The sequence below is a fragment of the Numenius arquata genome, chromosome 21 (genome assembly GCF_964106895.1).
Source record: "Numenius arquata chromosome 21, bNumArq3.hap1.1, whole genome shotgun sequence".
Lineage (NCBI taxonomy): Eukaryota > Metazoa > Chordata > Aves > Charadriiformes > Scolopacidae > Numenius > Numenius arquata.
This window is the reverse complement of record NC_133596.1, coordinates 6,380,867-6,403,038: the sequence shown is the minus strand read 5'-3', so window position 1 is coordinate 6,403,038 and position 22,172 is coordinate 6,380,867. Positions and strand designations below refer to the sequence as shown.

The 22,172-nt window shown below is 51.5% G+C and overlaps 1 protein-coding gene across 1 annotated transcript in view; it reads left to right on the top strand.

Moving 5' to 3' along the window:
• CSMD2 (CUB and Sushi multiple domains 2) overlaps positions 1–22,172 on the top strand; it is a 290,338-nt gene that overhangs the window by 264,416 nt on the left and 3,750 nt on the right. Inside the window, 11 exon segments of the mRNA XM_074162076.1 lie at positions 487–675; positions 3,274–3,447; positions 6,196–6,378; positions 11,318–11,494; positions 12,318–12,497; positions 13,696–13,869; positions 15,032–15,205; positions 18,227–18,300; positions 18,952–19,063; positions 20,900–21,079; positions 21,651–21,716. Coding sequence (XP_074018177.1) covers positions 487–675; positions 3,274–3,447; positions 6,196–6,378; positions 11,318–11,494; positions 12,318–12,497; positions 13,696–13,869; positions 15,032–15,205; positions 18,227–18,300; positions 18,952–19,063; positions 20,900–21,079; positions 21,651–21,716 — 1,683 coding nt within the window.

The window sequence follows — 22,172 nt, the reverse complement described above, 5'->3', positions numbered from 1 at the left end:
GTTTACTCCCAGCAAACGCTACAGCCTTTGCGCAGAGCCCTTTCTCCTTCCAGGCTGCCCTGTTTCATGGGCATTAGCGCTCAAGTTCACTTATCAAATTCCCTCCCCTCCCTGCACCCCCTTCCTCTGTACTCCCTTGGTCCGGCATCTCTGTCGATACCGTTGCTGTGTTGGTCAAGAAATGGGTTATTCTCCACTGGCCAACGTAAGGGCTGGTTTGGGGCCAGCGAGAGAGGTTCTGCGGCCGAGCCTCGCGTGGCAGCACATGAGCCTGCAGGATTGCCTCTACTCTCTCTTTTTTTCCTTTTAATAAGGATTTTTTTCCATTTCTGCCCCAAAGAACCTTTAAAAAAAATAAAAAAAACTTAAATCGTGGAATGTGTGATTTGCAATTTCCCCCCCCTTTTTCTGCTCGTTTTTGGAGAATCCTTTGTTCTTTGTTACACCCTTTGTTTTGTTTGTTTTTTTGTTGTTGTTTGTTTGCAGTTGTAAACTGTACTGACCCCGGGCACCTGGAAAACAGCATCCGTCAAGTGCAGCCGAGTGGTCCTCACAGATTCAGCTTTGGAACAACTGTCTCATATCAGTGCAGCCATGGATATTATTTACTGGGTACCCATGTCCTTACCTGTCAGGGGGATGGCACTTGGGACCGTGCCCTCCCACAGTGTCTTTGTAAGTTCTTCAGAATAATAACCCATCCACCACAGGTCTTCATCCCACGTAGCTCTCTGTTGCTCAGCTGAATGGTCACTGAATGTAAAAAGACTGGATCCAAAGCCCTTTGTATCCATGGGAATCGTTCCATCGGCTTCACTGGCCTCTGGATCCTGCCCACAGAAGGGAAATACCTGGTCTGAGGAAAGAAATCCTCTTAGACAGAGATGGTTTCCCTCTGCAGGGGAAGGCAGCTCCCGCTGGGTTTTACTGGTTCCATGCAGCTCCAGAAAAATGTATTGCAGGTGGAGAAGGGCAGCAGAACTTCTGCAACCCAGATCGGGAGAGGAAGGAGTGTGCAATTAGCCTGAGGGAGGACAGAGCGGATTTACCCCCGCTCAGACGTGGCTGAGATTTCCTACCCCCACCCATCCCCGCGGCTTCGGGGGAGGGAAATGACAGCGCGATGGGGAAATAAACGCAGCTTTTATTCTGCTGCGATGCAGGTGCTAAAGAGGATTTGCTTCCTGGCCCTTAGTCTACGTTTTTCCCCCTTTCTTACAGTACCCTGGCCCTTTCTGCCATTGTGGTTTGCAGGGAGAATTGGGAGGTTCTGGGTGATGCTTTGGCTTCAGGAGTGTTTCCAGGAGCAGAGACAGACCCAAGATGCTCCTGGTGGTCTTGTGCTGGCGTAGCGATACCCAGTCCAGGAGATCTCCATGCATTGTATGAAAGATGTCAGCGGTGCTGTCCCTGTCTTACAGTGGGGGAAAGCAAGGTCCAGCGTGGGTTTGGAGCTGATGTAGGGCTGCCCAGCGGGCTGGTGGCAGAGGCAGGAGCAGACCAACCCCCAGCACAGGTAGTGTGTGTGCTTTTGGAGACTAAAGCCGCTGCCGTCTCCTGGTACCTGCCCTAACGAATCGCTAAAGCAGTCAGAAACAGAGCTCCTTAAGTTCAAATCGGCTGAGCTGTTCCAAAGCCATGATTGTTTCTTCTTTTTCTTGTATTTATCCTTTGACACCTACTCAAGAAAAGTAGTTTTTGGCACATTTTCCGTTCCTTTTCTTAGCAGCATGCCACTTTCTCACGTTTGCAGCCCCCTGCCCGGGCCATGGGGAATTGACAAGTGATAACGGCGTGTTACTGCAGCCGCAGGGGCTCCGGGGGAGCGGGCACCTTTTAAAATCTGGGAGCTTAATAGCTCGGGCTCCCTCAGCCCACAGCTTTCCCGCGAAGTGAAAGGGATCTCCTTCCTTAAAGTGTTGAGCGTCCATTGGCTTGGAGGATTTGTGGGCATTCTCAAAACTTTGGAAACTTGGGTCAGTTTTACAGCTGGTTCTCTGGATTCATGGGCTTAATAGTTCAAAGGAAAAAAAAAAGTAAGAGATTTTTGCATGTGTTTTCTGTGTGTTGAACTTAAGATGTGCTCGGTGCTGAAACCCATACCCCTTTAAAGTGTTATAGCTGGGTACCTAGAATCACTAGGTGCTTCCTAAACCATCAGTTAAGAGGGCTGATGCCAGACAAGCTTGGGTTGCGAATGTTGTCTCCTGCCTGTTTCTGAGGAGAGGGTGAAACAGAGCTGATCCCCCTCCAGGGCTGGGAGAGCGAGTCCAATAAGTAAAGTACACAGGAGCAGAGCCGAACGCATCAGAAGAAACAGTCTTCACACGGTGTACATAAATCCTTTAAAAACCTCAATAGCGCCACAGGTTTTAAGCTTAGCTGAGTCTGCCGGAGTATCTGTTATTAAATTGTTAGTTACAGTGTGAGTTTAAGTATTAGCTATCAAACCCATTTCCTTGCAAAGCGTCCTTGGTTTTAGTCACAGCTCTGCACCAGTATATTTCAACGCCCACGTGCCCAAACATATGCGTGCTCTCCTTTTTATTGAAACATACATCATGTTTTCTACCTAATGCCAGTATTGGTATTTTTAGACTCGAGCAGAGGGAGAGAAGATATCAGTTACGGATGCTTTCCTTCAGAAAGCGAGTGGTGCGTGGTCTTTACGCTGAGCATCCTCATCCAGACCTGTCTAATAGCCCCTGGATCTGTCAGTGTATTTGTCAGCAGCCTCCCCGTCCCCGCTCTGATCGCTGAGCTAAAGTAAACCTACTAATTATTGTTAGAGGTGGTTTTTTACCGGCGATGGTCGAGCGAGCGCTGCTCAGAATCTGCCGGGGTGATTTGCTCAGGTGTGACACGGCGTCGATTGCAGCTCGGTGTCGCCGGACCACGGGTCGGGGCGGGGGGGTGAGGGTGTGCCTGGAAATAATTCATGTTTAAGAAGGGATGAGTTTTCCGAGGAACCTGCAAAATACCTGTCTGTGTCAGGACTAGGTATTTACGCACAAACCCTTAGCAGTTCTTACAGCACCAGCTCACCTTCCTTGGTAGGAGAGGGATGGAAGGTCTGCTGTGCCACACCTGCACCGTGGCATGAACCACCGGGCATTTGGTGGCCCCTGGGGCAGAGGAGTGGGTTTAAGCTGCCGAGGTCCCGTGCAGTGACCTCAAAGACACAAAATTGCCGTGTACCTGCTGCATCTGCCTTCGAATGAGCATCGCGGGCAGTTCCCTCGTGGCTGAAGCTGTCGCTTCTCTCTTTTACAGTGGTCTCTTGTGGCCACCCCGGGTCCCCGCCCCACGCGCAGATCTCAGGTGACAAGTACACGGTGGGCTCCGTGGTCCGGTACAGCTGCCTCGGCAAGCGGACTCTGATGGGCAACTCCACTCGCATGTGCCAGCTGGACGGGCGCTGGAGCGGGTCCCTGCCCCACTGCTCAGGTGAGGGGGGCTTCGGGGAGAAGGGATGGGGCACTCCCGTCCTCCACTGCCCCTTCCCACCCTGCGAGGGGGCAGCCGATGTGCGTCGCTGAGCTGGAGAAATACACGTGCCGCAGAGGGAGATTGTGGGAGACTCTGAAAACCACTGCCTCTCAGCTCCCTGGTCTCCTGCAACTCGGATGATAAGCGCTGGCAGAGAGTAAAGCTCTCGGCTCGTAAGACGAGAAATAAATCACTGCAGCAAATGTTTGTGGTAGGAGGTGTGCTGCAGCCTGCTGCTTTACAGTGTTCTCCATGCAGAGTCTGTACAGGATGAACGTGTCTTAGGCAAAATCAGGTCCTCGCATCCTATCTGACCCTCTTTCTCATGCATTCCAGTAAAAGAAGCCCAGGTGGCCCTTTTCCAGGGTCTAACATCTGCTGTTATGGCATCACAGCAGTCCCAGGTCTGCACAAGGCAAGTGGAAGCTGGTACAATGAGTTTCCACATCATCTGCATCGCCACTGAGAGCAGTTTGGCAGCAGAAGTCCATCCCCGCTCCCGTGCCAGAGTGGGAAAGGTCTTGCACGGAAAACATCCTGATAAGCAAAAAAAGTCCCCGATGGGGACTTGGGTCAAAATCAAGGGGGATGCGCTGAGATGTGCTTGCCAAGCCTTTCTGAAATCGGGGTGCTGGGATCTCAGCTGATGGCCTCCAGTGGAAGGAAGGGCGATGGATAACTGGTGGGATGCTGGGCAAAGCCCTCCCCACGCCATCCCCTCACTTGTCCCTTGGAGAGCACGGAGACAGACAAAATAAGAACTTAGTTGGAGCAAAGCATTTGGAACAAGTGTTAATTTTTAATTATGCCACTTAGATTTAGCAGGTCCACTTGACCAAGTTTAACCTCTGCTTTGGAAGGGAAACTGAAATCAGACAGAGTCATCCTGGTATTCAGAAGCCGTATCTGCAGAGTTCTTGATCTGTAGCTGCTCGGAAGGGTTTTCTGCTCTAATTCGTGCCTTTTCCCCATGTGGTTTTCACTGTCTCTCCTGTCATCTTTGCGGGTGGATTTCTGGAAGCGTTCAGCGTCGCTCTGACTGGTTCCTGCTGACATCTGGTGTCTGTGGTTTTTCGGAATGATTTCACGGAGGCAGCTGCAGACCGAGGCTGATGGGGTTTGACAGACCCTCCTTGGTTTGGGGCCAGCAGAACGCCCAGTACCTCCGAACAGTGATTTCCACCCGAGGGCTTGGGGAAAAACTCCTTTTTTACACCAAAATCAGGTGGTATAGTTACAAAAGCATTGAGGAATGAAGCCTTTAATCACATTCCTCTGCTTTAAGAGTAGCAAGAGCACAAAAATCTAGCCCAGAGCCTTGTTCTCCCGGTGCCTCCCCTGTACATGTCCTCGCTGGAGCCTGGGGCAGGAACCAGCAGAGGTCCATGTCTTCTCTGGCTCTTGCCCAGGGGAGGTTCTCCAAGGCCCCTTCCCCAGGGACAGAACACAGCTCAGATCATCTCCTGCCAAAGGGTCTCCACAGTGTGCAGAGGATCCCTACGGTGCGACAGCACTTCTGGCAAGATGAAACAAAAGACTTTGATATAAGTCATTACACGGAAGAAAACGCTGAACCTGGAGCGTTCTCCCCCTTCTCTTTACAAGCAAGTACGTTCCCCAGATGATGAATATGCTCATTATGTTTTATATTACACGTAAGAGTGCAAAGGCTGTACCTGCAGCAAAGCGCAGAAGGCCCGGGAACTTCGTTTCTACCTGCAGGAGTGGGATGGTCTTTCCTGGCCTGGGGGGGATGTGTTTATGCAGATCGTTAGCGGAGAAAGCCAAGAAGGCGGCTCGCATGGTGTGAGGAAGGAGGTGGGCATTTCTCCAGCCTGCTCCAGAGAAGCCCTGCGAGGCGTCAGCTCCAGCTGCTCCCCTTCCTCCCGTCCCCCCGCAACTTACAGCCGGCGGCTCCGAGTGTTTGCAACTTGTACGAGCGGCTGTTTCTCAGCTGGATCCCTCCCGCCGCTTTGCTCCGAACCCAACAGCTTCTTGTTCCGCAAATACAGTCGGGCGTGCTGAGGTGGCTCGGAGCATGTCATCATTTCTACTTGGAGGGGAACCGTGGCCGTGACTGATGCTGGCAGTGAGCTGTCTGCTGGAGCAGCTGCTGCGGGAAAGCAGCTGCAGCTGGTGAGGGCTCCGTCTCGAGATTCAGGAATTACGGCCATATTTTGCAACCGGCTTCAAACCAGTGGGTTCCCGGAGTCAGGGGCGACGTTTCATCTGGAATTTTCCCTCTCTGCTGAGAGCCAGTCGGCGTTAAATCGAGTCAGCCACACGCTGCCAATCTGCGTCCTGGCCCTCTGAAGGAATGCGGTTGAGAAGGAAGAAGGGCCAAACCCTGTGACTTTGGGAGCCCACAGGAGAGACGGGGAGGCACTCTTTATCAAGGAGTGTAGCGATAGGATGAGGTGTGACAGTTTTAAACTGAAAGAGGGGACATTTAAAATAGATATTCAGAAGAACTTCTTTGCCGTGAGGGTGGTGAGAGCCTGGCCCAGGTTGCCCAGAGAAGCTGTGGCTGCCCCATCCCTGGAGGGGTTCAAGGCCAGGTTGGAGGGGGCTTCGAGCAACCTGGTCTGGTGGGAGGTGTCCCTGCCCAGGGCAGGGGGTGGCACTGGATGATCTCTAACGTCCCTTCCGCCCTGAACCATTCTCTGACTTGCTCACTCTGCTGATACTGTGCTCTCTTCTTGACAGGAGGCAGCCAGGGGGTGTGTGGTGACCCGGGGATCCCCTCTCACGGCATCGGGCTGGGAGATGACTTCGACGTGGGCAGCGTGGTGCGGTTCAGCTGCGAGCCCGGTTACCTGCTCCGGGGTTCCTCCGAGAGGACCTGCCAAGCCAACGGCTCCTGGAGCGGCACCCAGCCGGAGTGTGAAGGTACTTCTCCAGCCCTGCATCCTCTCCTGCATCACACCGAGCCCGCTGAGGGTGTCCCCAGAGTTACTGCAGCAGGGACGGCCACCAGCCAGCCCGTCCCTTCCACCTTAGTTGCCAGGGCCCATCTGGTGCAGTGAAAAGTACTGCTGCTGTTCAGCGTCTCCTCCAAACGCTGTGTGTGTGTGTCAAGGAGCCTCAGTTCTCCCCTTTCCAAACATCTGCAGGTCGCATCTCCCAGGAGGGTTTTTCGGGGCTAGAGGATGAGTATGGCTTTGTTGCGTGCCCAACTCTGCTCCGCTGTGCAGGGTGCAGCGGGGTGGGAGTATAAAGGGGTTCAGGTTCTTCAGGTTGGTGCCAACATCAAGACAGAGGTTTAGAGCTTTGGGGAATGGGTCTCCACATCCAGCCATCCCCCGGGACTGTCACTCACAGGCTCACTGGAAGAATCCCACGCGTCTTTTCCAACCTAGATGATTCTATGATAATCACGGGGGTGAGTCTCCCTTGGGCTGCATCACACGGCCAAGCAGATGATCAGAAATGCCCCAGTTGGTGTGAGATCCGTGGGTCCGGTACCAGCGACAAAATTCGTTGTTGCTTTGTTGAGGAAATTCAGCAGAATGAGAAATGTCAATAGCTTCAAACCTCCGTTAAAGCTGGAACTGGCACATGCAGGAGTCATTTACATTAAGCAGAAACACAAAATGCTAATTATAATCCAGTAAGCATATTTTCATATTTGAAAACCCCAAACCCCTTATTTTTCCATTTGAAGGAATCAAGTAAGACCCTATAATCCAATCTAATAAACCCCCGGCCGGATTCTCTGAGCTGTGCTGCTCACTGCTGCTGTTTTATAAAAGTGGTTAAAAATCAATTGGGGAAGGAACAAAAGCCAAAGCGAGGCAGGATACCAAACACAAGGAGACCTGGGCAAGTGCTTCTCTCCAGCTGATTTCAAAGCCAAAAGCTCAGAGTTTGTAAATGAATTGGAAATTTATTCCAAATTGATGGAGCTCTTGATTGAAAAGACACTGAATCATGTTATTAATACACTCAGGTCTCAGGGCGTTTTTTCATTCTCTATTTTTTCCTTTCGGTAGAAAGGCTCTGTTCATTAATCTCAGGATAAATAACCCATCAGGTTCCAGAGGCACCAAAATATGGATCCCTGGCAGATTTTTTTTTCATACTTTATGAATAATAATAACATTATCCCTATAATGTAGTCATTTAATGTTAAGTGCTGACTGGCCAATACAGGAAAGTAATTTACAGTGATGAGCAATGTGTCTCCGTCATTTGTATTCACGGCACGTTGCGAGCGCTACAAGGTGTTCTTCGGACTGCTCTTCTTTCTGGAACAGGTATTTACAGGCGAAGGGAGGGGAGAGATTAATTTGGGGATTGAATGAATTCAAGGCAAGCGAGGATGAGGGCTGAGTGCCCAGGCGGTGCCTGGGAGGAAGGGGCGTCTCTGCTGGCGTGGAAGAGCTCCGGCTCGGCCCCTCCGCGGTGCGTTAACTCTGACTCACCCGCTTGTTCGCTGCTCTCAGCCACCAAAAATCGAGCAAAATCAAGCCTGATGGGGCTTGGCAGGTCACCGGCGCTCACCTGCCCCGGGAATTCAATGCAGATTGCTCTCTAGATGAGCGCAGAGGGTCTGGGTCCCTTCGGCAGGAGATGAGGGACACGCTGCAGAGGAACACGGACGTGTGTGGAGGTAGAGGACACCATGCACAGCCAACAGCAGAAATAGAAGGGGAGAGGAGCTGTTATCTCCGTTGCAATAACTGCCGTAACAGGTTCAATTGCAAAGCATCTGCTTGACTTTGAAGACCAGGGGCTGATGTTTGACCATCAGTGCCTTCTGCACTGGGACCAGAGCGGCTCTGACCCACGGAGCTGGGGTCTGCAGCACTTGGGAGCACCGGGCTTCACAGAGGGTCACCTTGAAACTCACTGGCTCTTAATCCTGATACCTTTTACCCACTAGAACATTATTTTTTTTTTTTTTAAGAAAGCCACAGGACTAGGGAGGCAGGAAGAGGTCACAACTGATTTTATAAAATGTACGAATGGTTTGGAATTAAATTAATTGCAGGGACTCCTTCTGAGACTCCTGCTTCAGTGTGGTTTATGTAGCTCTGGGTTTGTTGTCCCTAGTTAAGAGCAGCTTCCCTGGCTTTCTAGAAATTGCAGATTAAAGGCCTCATTTAGCTTTAATTTCCAGCAAGTTTTTAAAGTGTAAATGAAATTGTAGATTCTTTTTACCTTCTTCCTCCTCCTTCCTGATGCCCCGTCTGTGTTCACTGGGGAGTGATGCAGGAGGGGGCTCTGCTGTACCCTCCCTCCTCCTCCTCCACTTAAGAAATATTCTGCTCAACTTCTTTCATAATGTTTTTTGTTTCTCCAAGTGAATTAAAACCATATCCAAAATGCAGTGGGGCTCTGGCTGCTCTCTGGCAGTTTCAGTAGACAGAAATGCGTTTATTTTAAGTGATAACACTGGGAAAAGAAACCGAGTTGTGCCTCGTGCCCATTTGTCTGCTGAGGACATGGGAGGTGGCAGGGCTGGGATTTGGGTCTCGGCTGCTTTTTTCTTTCTCTCTCCACATGATTAGGTGGGTTATGGGTTGCCGGTTAAACTGAACAGCACGGAAGTTACCAGCCCTGAAGCAAAAGCTTTGAGACTGGAAGGCTCTCGGCTGTGGCTTGCTCCAGCAGGAGGTTTTCCCTGATGTGTCGGGCGGTCGGAGGGCAGCAGAGCCCAAAAGAAGGACGATGGCTGTAAAGATTAGGTCAGAGGAGGGGGAAGATGCGGAGGATGCTGTATTCGCACACCTCCTGAGTGTGGTCAGACACGGACCATCATCAGCCCTCGGGTTTTCCTTGCTGCACTTTCTGAAGAGCAGGGCTTGCGGCTCCTTGCAGAAATGTGCCTTTTCTTGGCGCTGGCTGAAGGAAAGGCCCCAAAACGAGCCCCTCTCACGGGGTTCAGGGGGGTATTTGCTGTGCAGGCCTGCAGGAGCCTAAAGTGTATGCTAACTGACAGCACTTGCCCCTGGCCCTGCTCCGGACGATGCTGCTTTGGCCAGTGGTGCTCCCCGGGGGGAATCTTGCTCAGTTTAAAGGTGGTTGGGTTTGAGATTCTTAGGGAGACATGAGTGGGTATGACTAGGGGACTTCCAGGGTCTTTAGGATTTATACCCTCTTCAAAATCCAGAGCCAAATCCAGTTTTCTTTTGGGGCCTGATCTATTTTGCATCTCCCGCTGCAGCCAGAGGGAATTATTTACCCGCTTACTGCTCACTTGCATGATTAGCTCCAATTTATATTTAAATTATGGGTTTAAAAGTTCAAACCTTTCATCCTTAAGTTTATGGCTTCTTTTATATCTAGCATACACAGGTCACAGCTGATGCACGCTGTGATTAAACCATTTCCCTGAGTCTCCTTGTAGTCACAGAAGTCGTATTTTTGGATCATCTGCGTGCATTTGGCCACACGCATGGGTGGAGGAGGCTGGGCAGGAGAGAACAGCTGATGTATGGGCAGGCGGTGAAATAGTAATTTAGAGCTTTTTTTTCTGAGTTGATAGCATCTGACTTTTATCCCAGCATCTCTTGGAAGTGACACCGTGTGTCACAGAGACGGTGGCCGCATGAGAAATGCGTAACGAGAGCGCACCTCGGATGGTTTTGGTGCCACGCAGAGTTCCTGCGCACGCAGTCCGGAATGGTGATTAGTCTCCTCCTGTCAAACAGCTATGCCTCCAACAAGCTCGTGTGTTAACAGGCTGTCAGCAAACGAAGCAACAAGGCGGAGGAAGACTCCTCTAATCGCGTCGGTGGCCTCTGCTCGTCGTTCTCCTGCTGGGGCCTGAAGTTGCGTTTCGCCGTGGAGAACGGCTGGCGGCGTGTGCTGGGGACAGTCCCGGGGCAGGGACGGGCCACCTCGTGTAGGCACAGACCGATGCTCCTGCCGAGATTGTGGCACGTTCCTGGTGGGGGGTGGGAGCAGGAGTTTTCTTGTCAAAGAGCTGGGAACATGCGGTTTAAGCTTTTCCTTGATTCATGTGATTTTCTTTTATGTCCTGTAATTTCAGAGTAAATGAGGGCTGGATGCAATTATTGCAGGTGCTTATTTTGTCGTGACAGGGTTTCGTGCACCACCATTCACTCCGATGCCCTGTTATTGCTGTGGTGCTGAGGTACTTTAGACATAAAACTTGGGCACTGACAAACCTATAATTGTATTCCCACACTATTCTGCCTCCTGTGAAAGCAGAATTGGATCTAACTGGGCAGTGAGCAGTGGGAGAGCCACGGGCTCCCGAGCTGCTTTCATTCCTTTGAAGGCTGTGAAGTTGTCAGCTTCCCGGAGGCGAAGCGGGATGCTCGGGTCCAGGCTCCCAAAATCCTGGAAGATGGAAGGACTCCAGGCTTGGCACCACCTGCTTTATTAAGCTGTAGGACCAGATGTGAGATTGAGAGCTGGGATAACGCCTCCGGACACGAGTTCTTCCATCAGCCCCGAGGAGGCAGGAGGAGGTGGCTCCCAGCCCTGGCTGTGCTGGTGAACTCTGGGATCCCCCTGGGAGTGGGGCTGGTGATTTGGGGACCGACTGGCTGCAGGGATGGAGATTTTTCAATCCCCAGCCAGGGATGCTGTGCGTAGCCTTGGGACGTGCTGCCTGGCAAGGAGCAGCCCTTGCTCCGAGCTGGGGAGTGGGTTCTTTGGACCCTGTTGGGTTGATGCAGCTGATTTTCCAGGGAAGAGCCTGTTCTGTCTGAGCTGATCCAGGGGCTTTGCAGCTAATCTTACTTTTATTGAGAACAGTCAATTGCAGGATGAAAGCTTTGGTTTTAGGGTTGGGCGGGGGTTTGTTTCTGTTTTGTTTTGTTTTGTTTTTTAACTTTGCCATTTTGCTTTCCAGTTATATCCTGTGGAAACCCAGGAACCCCCAGCAACGCGAGGGTTATATTTAACGACGGCTTGATTTTCTCCAGTTCCATTATCTATCAGTGCCGGGAGGGCTATTACTCCACAGGAGTGCTGAGCAGGCACTGCACGGTGAACGGGACGTGGACTGGGACCAGTCCAGAGTGTACAGGTGAGCACCGGGATGAATTCCTGGAAGAAGAGATGAACGATGCTGCCAGGCTCCGGGGACAGGTTGTCAGGGCGTGTTGGACGCTCGCTGTGGACGTGCACACACGTGTGTCACGCTGAGAAACGCAGCTAAACTGTCTGATGGCAGCAGTAGCCGCTCAGCCTGCAGTCCCTGCAAGCACCTAATGGAAAACTCTTGCTTTGGGGTTGTTTTTTTTCCAGTTGGATGAAGGGAGCTCTGTAATAACTTTCACGAGTAGATGTGAAAGGGGTTCTCCAGCCGACCTGGAGAGGTTCTTCAGGACTGTGAGCGTTCCTGCCTGCCGGTGTGCAGGCAGAGCCCCTGCTGCGAAGCCCTCGGTGAACACATTGGGTTTCTCCACGGCTCCCACCCGTGGTGCCCACGGCAGGAGCGAGGATGATGGTGGCCTTACATAAAGAGTCAGTAACTAGGGTAAAGAGAGGAGGGGCTGCCATGGCCAAACTGTCTTCCGCCTAGTCCGGAACTGACCCAGGCTTTCTTTAATGTTTAATGTGTGTTAATACTTCCTCTTGCAAGGTCTTAATGTGCTGTTAAGATCTCTGCTCGCTCCACTGAGGAGAAGCAAAGTTTTCTCCACGTACTGTAGCCCAGCCTGCCCCACAGCTAGCGCCGCCCTCCGCATCCTCTGTGCTCCAAATGCTCCCTTCTCCACGGTTAGAGGGTTACCTCCTGCATTGAAAAATGCTCTGGACCATCAGGTCTGTAGTTACTGCAGCTCCAGAAGTGTGAGACAAAGGATGGTCAGCCAGAAATGCTTCTTTTTTTTTTTTCCCTTTGGCAGTGATCAACTGTGGTGACCCGGGTGTGCCAGCCAACGGCATTAGGCTGGGCAGTGATTTTACCTACAATAAAACGGTGGTGTTCCAGTGCACACCTGGGTACATGATGGAGTCAGACAGGGCATCTGCTCTAACCTGCACGAAGGACCGAACCTGGAATGGCACCAAACCTGTCTGCAAGGGTAAGAGCGGTTGCTGTAAGGATTGGAGGATGCAAGTTTCACAGGCCACAAACTTTTTGTAACTTGTGACGTGGTGATGGGCAGCAACTACTGCCTCGTGCCTGGAGCCCACCTGGGACTTTCTCGGCCCTATCAGCCAATCTAACCCCCCTAAGTTTATAGCACTTAACGCAATTTTATCAACACAGCACGAACACCTTGCTATCTTTAGGTCTATCAGTCATCACAATATGCCCGGGAGGGAGGCAATTGCTATTATCCTTGAAGTAGAGAAGGAAAAGTGAAGCACAGAGAAGGAAGTGACTTACTCTTCACAAAGAACTCAGATCAAACTCGAATGAAATAGTGTGTTTTGCAAGCACACCCTTTTTGGCATCATCTTTCATTATTTCTCAGTTCTGAGATTGCCTCTGTAGTTCAGAGATAGGAAAGGGAAATAATAGAGCAGTTGCAGGACAGGCTGGATCTCTTCTGCAAGTGTTTTACTCGCCCACCAAGTGTAGATAAGGCTGGAGGCAGCATCTGTGTACCTCTTTAGCAACCTGGAAAATTCACCTGTCATGAGTCTGATATAAATGCAGACCACACAGAGACTTCCAAATATACTCCAGTTCCTTTAGAGGCTGTAAAGAGCAATTCTTACCCTCCTCTTTCATTCTCTCCACTGAGCTAATGTTGCAGGAATAATACAGAATGTGGCCAGAGTCTCATTTGGAGGTCGGGCCGATTTGCATGAGCTTAGCATCTTTCCCAGCGCTCCCCTGAGCTGAAAAGCAAAGCGCTGCAAAAATGTCATATTAAAATACCCTAGAGCAGATGAAATACAGACTAGTTGTTGATTCAACTGCTAATCTGAAACTCAGCCAGGTTGTCCAAAATGTATGAATCTTTCCAGGGAATCTTTGATGAGTTTTCTAAGTCAGGCTGGATTCTCACCTTCGGTTGGAAATGAGCACCGACTCAGAAATCTGACTTGGAGATTTGGGATTTCGTTAACTCTGAACTTCAAAGTAAAATCCTGAGGTTTACAACTACACACACAGCTGGAAAAGTTAGTACAGCCCCCTGCTAGGCCAGTCCCAGGAGATGCTCTGCGAGAGGAGAATCTAACTTTGATCCTACATGAATTTGCTTGTTAATGGAAATAACTACACTGAGAAGTCAAGAGAACCGAGTGTGCTTTTGTTCTTCGTTTCAGCTATCATCTGTAAATCCCCCCAAGCCATCCCCAACGGGAAGGTGGTGGGCTCGGACTTCAGCTGGGGCTCCAGCGTGAGCTACGCCTGCCTGGAGGGCTACCAGCTCTCCCTGCCCGCCGTGCTGACCTGCGAGGGCAACGGCACCTGGAGCGGCGAAATCCCCCAGTGCTTCCGTGAGTAGGCAGCAATCCACGTGTTCGCACGGGAGCTGGGTGGAGGACTAGGATGGAAACCCAGTTTTTGATGCTCTCTCTCCAACATGGTCTCCATGTGGCTCATTTGTAGTGTCAGCTCTGCCTTATCATAGAAGCTATGGGTGGACTGTTCTCAGCATGTGGAAAGTTAAATATCTGGTTGCTACGTTTTCCACCCCAAGGGAAGTCTTGCATTAACTGGAGCTGGTGGGAGATTTTCAGGCCAGGAGAAAAGGCTGATGATGCTTAGAGTGCCTGTAGCCAAAAGTCTGAATGTCCTCCCCGCTTCCGACAGCAGCCAAATTGCAGGGGGTCTTGATTTGCCACCTCTAACGAGGAGGCAGCAGTGGCCACGGGGACGCAGTTGATCACTCCGCCTCGTAACGGAGATGTGAGGTCGCATTTGCAACAAGTCTGAAGATCTTGCATGTTCCTCCCTACCAGGCAGCTCTAAAACTGGCTGTGTGTCCGTGTGTCTCCTCAGTGACGGAGTCTTCTGCCATCAGGGCTCTGAAACTGCCAAAGACCCCGGGGAAATAAACCTTTTGGCAAAGGGCACTGTGTTGTCGCAGCAGAAGTTAGGAATGTTTTGTGAAGGCAGAGCTTTGGCTGAGTGGAAACCCGTGTGCTTGATACAATAGCTAATGCAAAAAAAATTAGTTAAATGTCTCATAATGATAAAGGCAGATTTGAGTTTCTTTTCTTGGCTGAGTGGCTGGCAGCTGCACAACGGCCATTTTCATATTAAATCATACAAAGCCCTCGCTGTGTTCCTTGCACCTTTCCCTGGATCTTGTGTAATTAGTGGGCTTTCTGTGTGACATGGAACCATATAGCAATTTGACATCGTGCAATTAGAGATACATTTTAAAGCTAAGCATGCTGTTAGGGGAAAAAATGGAGAAAAGAAAAGATGGGAGAGAAGGTGGAAGTTAATTAATGGCAATTGACAAAAAGAGGGAATTACAAGGAAAAGTAGCCAGCGATGCCTTCCACCACTGCTAATTCCCTCGTCAATCACAGAGTTTGATGGCAGGGAGTGGTAAGGGTTGGGCCGTTAATAGACCCATCTTTAGCTGATTAACATTGTTTGCTCTGGAGGAAGCTCATCGCAACCCGGCTGTCTCTCTGCCCCCTGCAGCTGTGTTCTGCGGAGACCCGGGGATACCCGCGCAAGGCAGGAGGGAGGACAGAGGCTTCACCTACCGCTCTTCCGTCTCCTTCTCCTGCCTCGCCCCGCTCGTGCTGGTGGGATCGGCCCGGAGGTTCTGCCAGTCGGACGGGACGTGGAGCGGGACCCAGCCCAGCTGCATAGGTGAGGAGGGGCTCCTCTGTCCTGCGTCCGCAAGCCCGGAGCTTTGAGTTGCCACCTTGCTTTTCTGTTCGTAGCAAAGTTGGTTTTCTTTTCTGGGTTTGCAGAAATTAGCGCTTGGTTTCCCCGAAAATCAGAATGTATAGGGATGATGCTTTTGGTTTTATGTGTACTAGCTGGTGGAAAACAGCCCGTCTCCTTCTCTTGGGGTTTGCTGCTTAGGTTCAGCGCCTGTCCCCGTCGTTTGTGCCCCTGATGGTACGTAGAGCGTCCCAGGAAGACAGTGTCCTCCCTGTTCCTGCTCCTCAGCACTGTGCTGGGCTGCCAGAGGGGGACTTTCCTCTGCACAACTTCCAGGTTAACATTTGAAACCTGGAAATGCAAGAGCTGCAGAGGGTAGCACCATGAGAGGTACCAAAGGCTGGTGATTCCCAAGTTCCCTCTGGGGCTGGGGGCAGTGACAGTGCCACCGGTGCCATTCCGTGCCCGCACTCATGCCCTGTACCGTGCTAACGCTGCTGCAGCCCAGGCAACATCAGTCCTGCTGTCTTTGTACAGTGGTGGGCTCTGTGCTGCTCCTGGGCTTGCTTGGGGACCCTCCAGCCCAGCGTGCTGCCCCGTGGAGATGCACGGAGCATCGCTGTTGGCGATGGGGCTGGAAATGTGGTTTGACCCCAGAGAGCAACCATGGGCTGCTCTGGAGGGAGCTCTGCCACCCACAGAAACTGCAGCAAACCCCAGTTCTGCCTAAAGGGTGCCCGTGAGAACTCTCATGTTCTCTGCTGCCTTCGAGTTATATCCAGAATGGCAGAACAGCGGCTTCTCGAAGGATGAAGGTGCTGTGTACAGAGACCAAAATCCTACACATCGCTTTGCCTAGCTGTGGTGCTGGGATTCAGGCTGAAATTTCCACACGTTCTTCAGATGCCCATTTTCTGGGGCTTCCAGAAACCTCGGGGCGGGGGGGGGGGGGGCGTGTAATCATAATTAGTCACAGCATTCTTCGCCTGTTTAAAACTCTGGCTACATTCTTGAACCCCAGGGCTCCTGGGGTGATAAACTGCAGGGGCTGCATGGCGTTGCCTTAACTCTCTGCCTGAACACCACCATCATCCCCTCATGTGGGCATCTGGGGCAGAAACACATCTCGGGCTGTTCTCCACGGTTTTTGGCTGTTCTAGCTCCATCATAAATGCATCACCGGTTAAAGTCATGTAAAAATACTTGTGGCCTGAACCTCCAGGTTTCCCATTGATTTCTCCAGGAGCTTTCTCGGCTACAAAGGGTTGGGAGCACCTACCTCATGGTGTAAATATTGGCTTGAAGTGCTCTATCGCTTTCTTGTCTGGGATCCTCCAGAGCCGTCCGTGATTGAACCCAGCAAACACAGCTCTTTGTGCTGCTCAGGAAACGGGCTTAGAATTTGTCTCCCCGAAACAAACCATGGGAAGGGAGAAGACATGTGTGTGTCTACAAAGCCCTGATCCACAACGTCAGTGTCTGACACGGGCAGCTGAACCCAAAGTGGTGCATTTATTCAGATCTCACCCATTTTTGCGAGGCATTGGATTGTCAGCTCCACAGATGGCCCCCCCACCCCCAGATGCAACCAGGCGACGGGGGCTCTGCCCTCCACCCTCTGCCATCCATCACCTGCCGCCTCATCCAGCCACGGGGCTCTCTAGTTATTTATTTCAGAGACGCTGATTTTTCTGGGGGCTTCCATGGAAACTGTGTCGGTGATAAATGACAAAAGCTCAGCAGAGCCGAATGACGGCGAATGGATTAGTTTGTGTGCCACAGCCCCAAACCAGCCACAGTTTGTGTCCCTTGTTTAGTTACTCACCGCAGCTCCAAGGACCTGAGGAGGACACCAACGAGCAAAGAATGTTTCAGTGTGAAGAGGGAAATAAGTCAGATCATAAGGAATAAAGGCAGAGGAATAAACCACCGTGCCGTTAGGTACAGAAGGTGTGCTCCGTTGTCCTGTAGCTGCAGACCGTAGTGAAGGCCACTGCCGTCCCACTGGGCTGCATGGTGGAGACTTCTCTTAGTTTATTTCTTGTCCTCCACAGTCCTGTAAATTGGGAGTGTTTTGAGTGAGCGTAGAGAGGGATTTGCTGTGGGGTGGATGGTCCTTCTCGTAGCAATGTTGAGCATGCTGAAGAAGGCTGGGAACCCAGAGCAGACTCATCTGGTTGCACTGAGATCCTGTGATGCTCCAGCTGCCCTGGCTGGGTACCGGAGCATCCCTGTGCCCAGCCTGGCAGCTTAGCTCAGCCATGTGGCCCTAAGGAGCAGGGAACCTGCTGCCTCTGAGCTGCCTTTCCAACAGAAACTTCAGTTTCCTTCGCTCGGTTTGGGATGCTGATATTAACGTGCTGCATCTCTGCCTTAATGCCATTGACGTCCTGCTACTGTTGACATGCTGGGGGAAAAAAAAAAGGAAGTGATAGATGCTAGAAGAGTAGCAGCAGGTATTCCTGCTGAATTGTGTGTATTCATCTTCTGATAGATTGAGAACAAGCGAGGCGTAAAGAGAGATTATGTATCCGAGATGCATTAAAATTTCCAGCCCCCATCTATCTCTAGGAAACAGCGAGGGATGAGCTGAGCCCAAAGGACGAAGGTGCTGGCCCAGGGCACGGGGGAGGACAGGGTCACCCCGGTGCCAGGGGTGGCCAGTGGCAGCGGAGGCCACAGCCCCGGTGAGCCGGGTGCTTCGTTCATCGTCTGTAGAATAGGGGAAGGAAAGAGAATTGTCCCTGACACAGAATTTATGTTGTTACGTTCCCTCCTGGGTGACGGAGTGCCTCTGGTTAGTTTGCGTTGCAGCAGTCAGGGATTTAGGAAACAAAAAGATCCGTGTATTTTCCCTTGTTGCCGTGTATTCCTTCTGTAGAGAAATGTTCCTGTCCCGTTGCGAAGGCGCAGCAGGGTCTCTGCGTGGAGCAGGGGAAGGCAGAGCCCTGTCCCTTCCACAGCCGCTCCCCTAAAGCCCTGCCTCTGCTCTTCTCCCCCCAGACCCCAGCCTCACCACCTGCGCCGACCCCGGCGTCCCTCTCTTTGGCATGCAGAACAACTCCCAGGGCTACCAGGTAGGGCCACGGCGCTGGGGTCCCCTCGCCTGCTCCCCGAGACCGCTGGGGTCAGCCCCTGTCTGAATCCTTATGGATTAACGTGTCCTCCCGTGGGCAGGACATCCCGGCGTGCTCCATCAGACCTCAGAGCGCATTTGTGCGGGATTAACTAGCAGTGCCTTATTTATGATATTAATTACAGTGCTAATTGATAGTTATTAGTGTAATTAGTATTCACACCGGGGACGTAATTTCCATTCATTTTCACACCAAATTCTGTGGGTGGCTTTCTTAATCCCAGCTCCCGTAGGGTGTGAGATCGGTGGAGAGAGGAACCCAGAGCAATTCCCCGGGATGCTCCATCCGCAGCCCCCACTGCCCCTTCCCGGCTGCGACGGGGCCAGGAGAGCCCATTCCACACGGCTGCTCCTGTAACAGAGGGGATGGTTCAGTTTTGCTGCTGATTAGTTACCTTAATCCTGGGGTTTAATGAATTTTTAATTAATACTGAGAACCCACAAACCTGACTTTGGTAAGAGCTGCACGGGGCGGTGTGGGCAGAAAGCAGGCAACTGCCCTGTCCAGGGTGTAGAAGACGGGGAATTACGGAAGTGCTTTTGTGTTATAAGCACTGGGTGAATCACCTTGTTTTATTTCCCGTGGAAACAGGTGGGAAGCATCATCTTTTTCAAGTGCCAGAAGGGGTACCTGCTGCAGGGCTCCACCACCAGGACCTGCCTCCCCAACCTGACGTGGAGCGGCGTGCAGCCGGACTGCGTCCGTAAGTCCTGGGAGAGGCTTTGCCAAGGGAAATCGGGACGTTTGACCATGCTGTTGCCTTGCTTTGGTGCTGTGCTTCACCGTGAAAACTGCTGGCTCTGAAGAGCTGGTAATTTGGGCAGGAGCTCTGAGAAAAACATATTTTTGAAGAAAAGGGAGGTCACACAATCACTTCTCTCCTGACGTGACTGCACCAGCAGCCACTTCTGATTTCAGATGACATTTTTTTTTTCACTTGTCCCTTCCTCAGAGACATAGTTTCAGGTGAGACTTTGTTTTGTGCTTCTGAAACTGCGTTTGATGGCCGAGACGTGAGCTCACTCTCCAGGGACCAGGGCTAACATTTAGCCAGAAGGGCTCTCCGGCAAAGCAGTGTTTCTCCTCATCTTTAATAACTTGTTGCTCTTTCTTTTAAGCTGTCCATCATCTTTTCCCTGCTGCACCAGAAGGAGTTTAATTTAATGTATTTAAGTGGTGATATCCATCATGGCCTCTGCATCCTAAGTATTAAAACCTTTTTCCTCTCCCTTGTGGAGGTGGTGGTTTATTGACAAGATATTTTTCCACCAACAAACCCAACCAAAGAGTTTAAAAACTACATGTAGCATCAGGGGACAGGGCAGCAGATGCTCTGGAAGGAGCTCCCCTGGGTGGTGGGAGCATGTCCCCACATTCACGGGCTCCTCTGTGCTGAACCAAAGGCTGCGGGGATGTGGCTGCAGGTGGGATTTTGCTCCTGGTACGAGATGTATTGAGGTAGAAGATGGTTTTGGCTTACCTGTGCCGGTCAGGACTGCTGAGCTGTTGCTTTTAGGTTTTGTGTGAAGCCTTCCCATCCGCCACCGCAAGTTGGATGCGGTTGCTGCTGATGAGCGCTGAAGTGCTGCCTCCGAGCTTGGCCAGGGGCTCGGGGCTCCCAGCCCGTGCCAGTTCGGGTTAGTCTTCCAGCTTTCCGGGTCTTGTATTTCATCTTCTGTAAAACAAGGATGAAGATAATACCCTCATGAAGGCTGCCGAGGATTTGTTTTCATTCAGGAGCAGTTTGAGAGCTACAGAGAGGGCAAATTTACAGTGTGGGTGAGAGGGAGCTTCCCGGCTCTGTGATTTATTCATTTTGTGTCGTCACTTCTCAAGGAAAGTGGTGACACGTTTACAGCGGGCCCTGATAGAGCCGTGTGGGCACACGCTCGCTCTGGTGGCAGCTGGACAAGCTCAGCTTCCAGCTCTGTGGCCAAATCCTGAAAGTTATTGAGCAATTATAGGAATTTATGACTATTGCACACTTCTGAGGACTTACTGTCTGAGCCTATGGACAGGTAGGTGCAAATTATTACTGGGATACTGGTCCCATGAAGAGACATTACACAAAACCAGATCTGTAATGCACTCACTGGAATTACTGGCTAAACTCACTGTGTCTTGATGCTCTGTAAAGGCAGTTTTTGGTCGGCAAGTAGACCTGGAACACAGTGCTGGGGCCAGAGTTAAAGGAAGGAGAAGGGTGTCTTTAGCATCATTTGGTTTGGGCTTTTTTTCTCCTTAAAAGGTGAGGAATAGCAGAGCCTGAGTTTCAGTTCACGGAAGCTGGAGAGGAGCGAAGGGAGCTTTAGCCAGAGAGAGCAGCCCAGCCAGCCAAGCACGGGAAGCACGGTCTCATTAGTTCATCTGGCTGGGAAAAATCCAGGCGTGGCATTGTTCCCCTCCGTCAGCAGAGAAAAATTTTGCTGAAAAAAGCTCTTCTAAGAGATTTCTGTCCCTGCTGACATCATGGTGTCCCTCTTCTGCCTTTCTGTGTACGAATGGACATCTCTCATCTCTGTTTTCCTTTGCTTTTCAGCTCACCACTGCAAGCAGCCGGAGACCCCCTCCCACGCCAACGTCGGTGCTCTGGATTTGCCCTCTCTGGGCTACACCTTGATCTACTCCTGCCAGAGCGGGTACTATCTCACTGGAGGATCCGAGCATCGAACCTGCAAAGCAGATGGCAGCTGGACGGGAAAACCACCCATTTGCCTGGGTAAAAGCCCTGAGCAGCAGCACCACCCTGGTTCCGCGTTTGCCCGCAGAGGGGAGCGTTGCAGCCTGAGAGAAAACACCTATTTTCTTAGAGTTTCACAAGTGTGTGTGCGTGGTTGAGCTGTAGAGACCGCAGCTCTCCCAGGGTCCTGCTCGGGTGCCGGGGGAGAGGCAAGGAAGGGATTTTCTACCTGATGGGTTGAGATCTAGAAGCGTCTGCACAAGACAAAGGTTGCTCTTGGCTTTGCCCACCTTTTACCTGCCTCAAAGTCTTAGCTCAGGAGCATGCAGCGGTCTGATCTTCAAATAGAGCTGTGTGGCTGTTGTGGTAGCTCTGTCTGGACGCTGGTTTGGGGCAGACGGTGGGGGAGGACGGTAAATGAAAGCTTCGTGCTGTTTCAGTGGGTCGGGCAGGGTCCTGTTCAAAGCCCTTGTACACGGGGACGTGCAGCCGCGTTACGTGTGCGAGCAGTGCCAGCCGGAGTCCTGGTCCTTTATGGCCACCAGCAGAGAAGAAGTGTCTCAGCAGTGTCAGATGCCACAATATTCACCGGTTTGCCCCTCTCTTCCAGCTGATGTCCGCCCCAGCGGAAGGCCAGTTGGCACCGCGCGGGACCCACCGCTCGCCAAGGTCTCAGGTACGTGGGACATATTAGTAGGGACCTGGACCTTTCCTGGTCCATCCCGTCCCCAGGACAGCCAGAAACCCGGCTGTTCCATGCAGGTCTCGGAAGTGCTGGGCTGGTGAGAGCAGCCCGTGTGCTCTGTCCTCTCCATGCTTCACTGGAGAACGGACAGGAGCCTGAAGGGAGTCGGGCACCAGCATCCACTGCCTTTCCCAGGGCTCTCCAGGGATTCGAGCCCTCGAGGATGTTTTACATTAGAGCTTTTTTTCAGAAAAATGGAGGGTTTTTTAGCTTTTCCTAAGAAATTAATTTGGGGGTGGGTTGGTTTTTAAAATTTCAGTGGCATTTTTTGTCAAAACAACAAAATTAAAGTCATCAGCTTGTTTGTTCTCCTCTCTCTGGCTTTGTACTCAGTGATGATAACACAGAGAGCGGGTGGGATTTTGAGATATTTAAATACGTATTTGT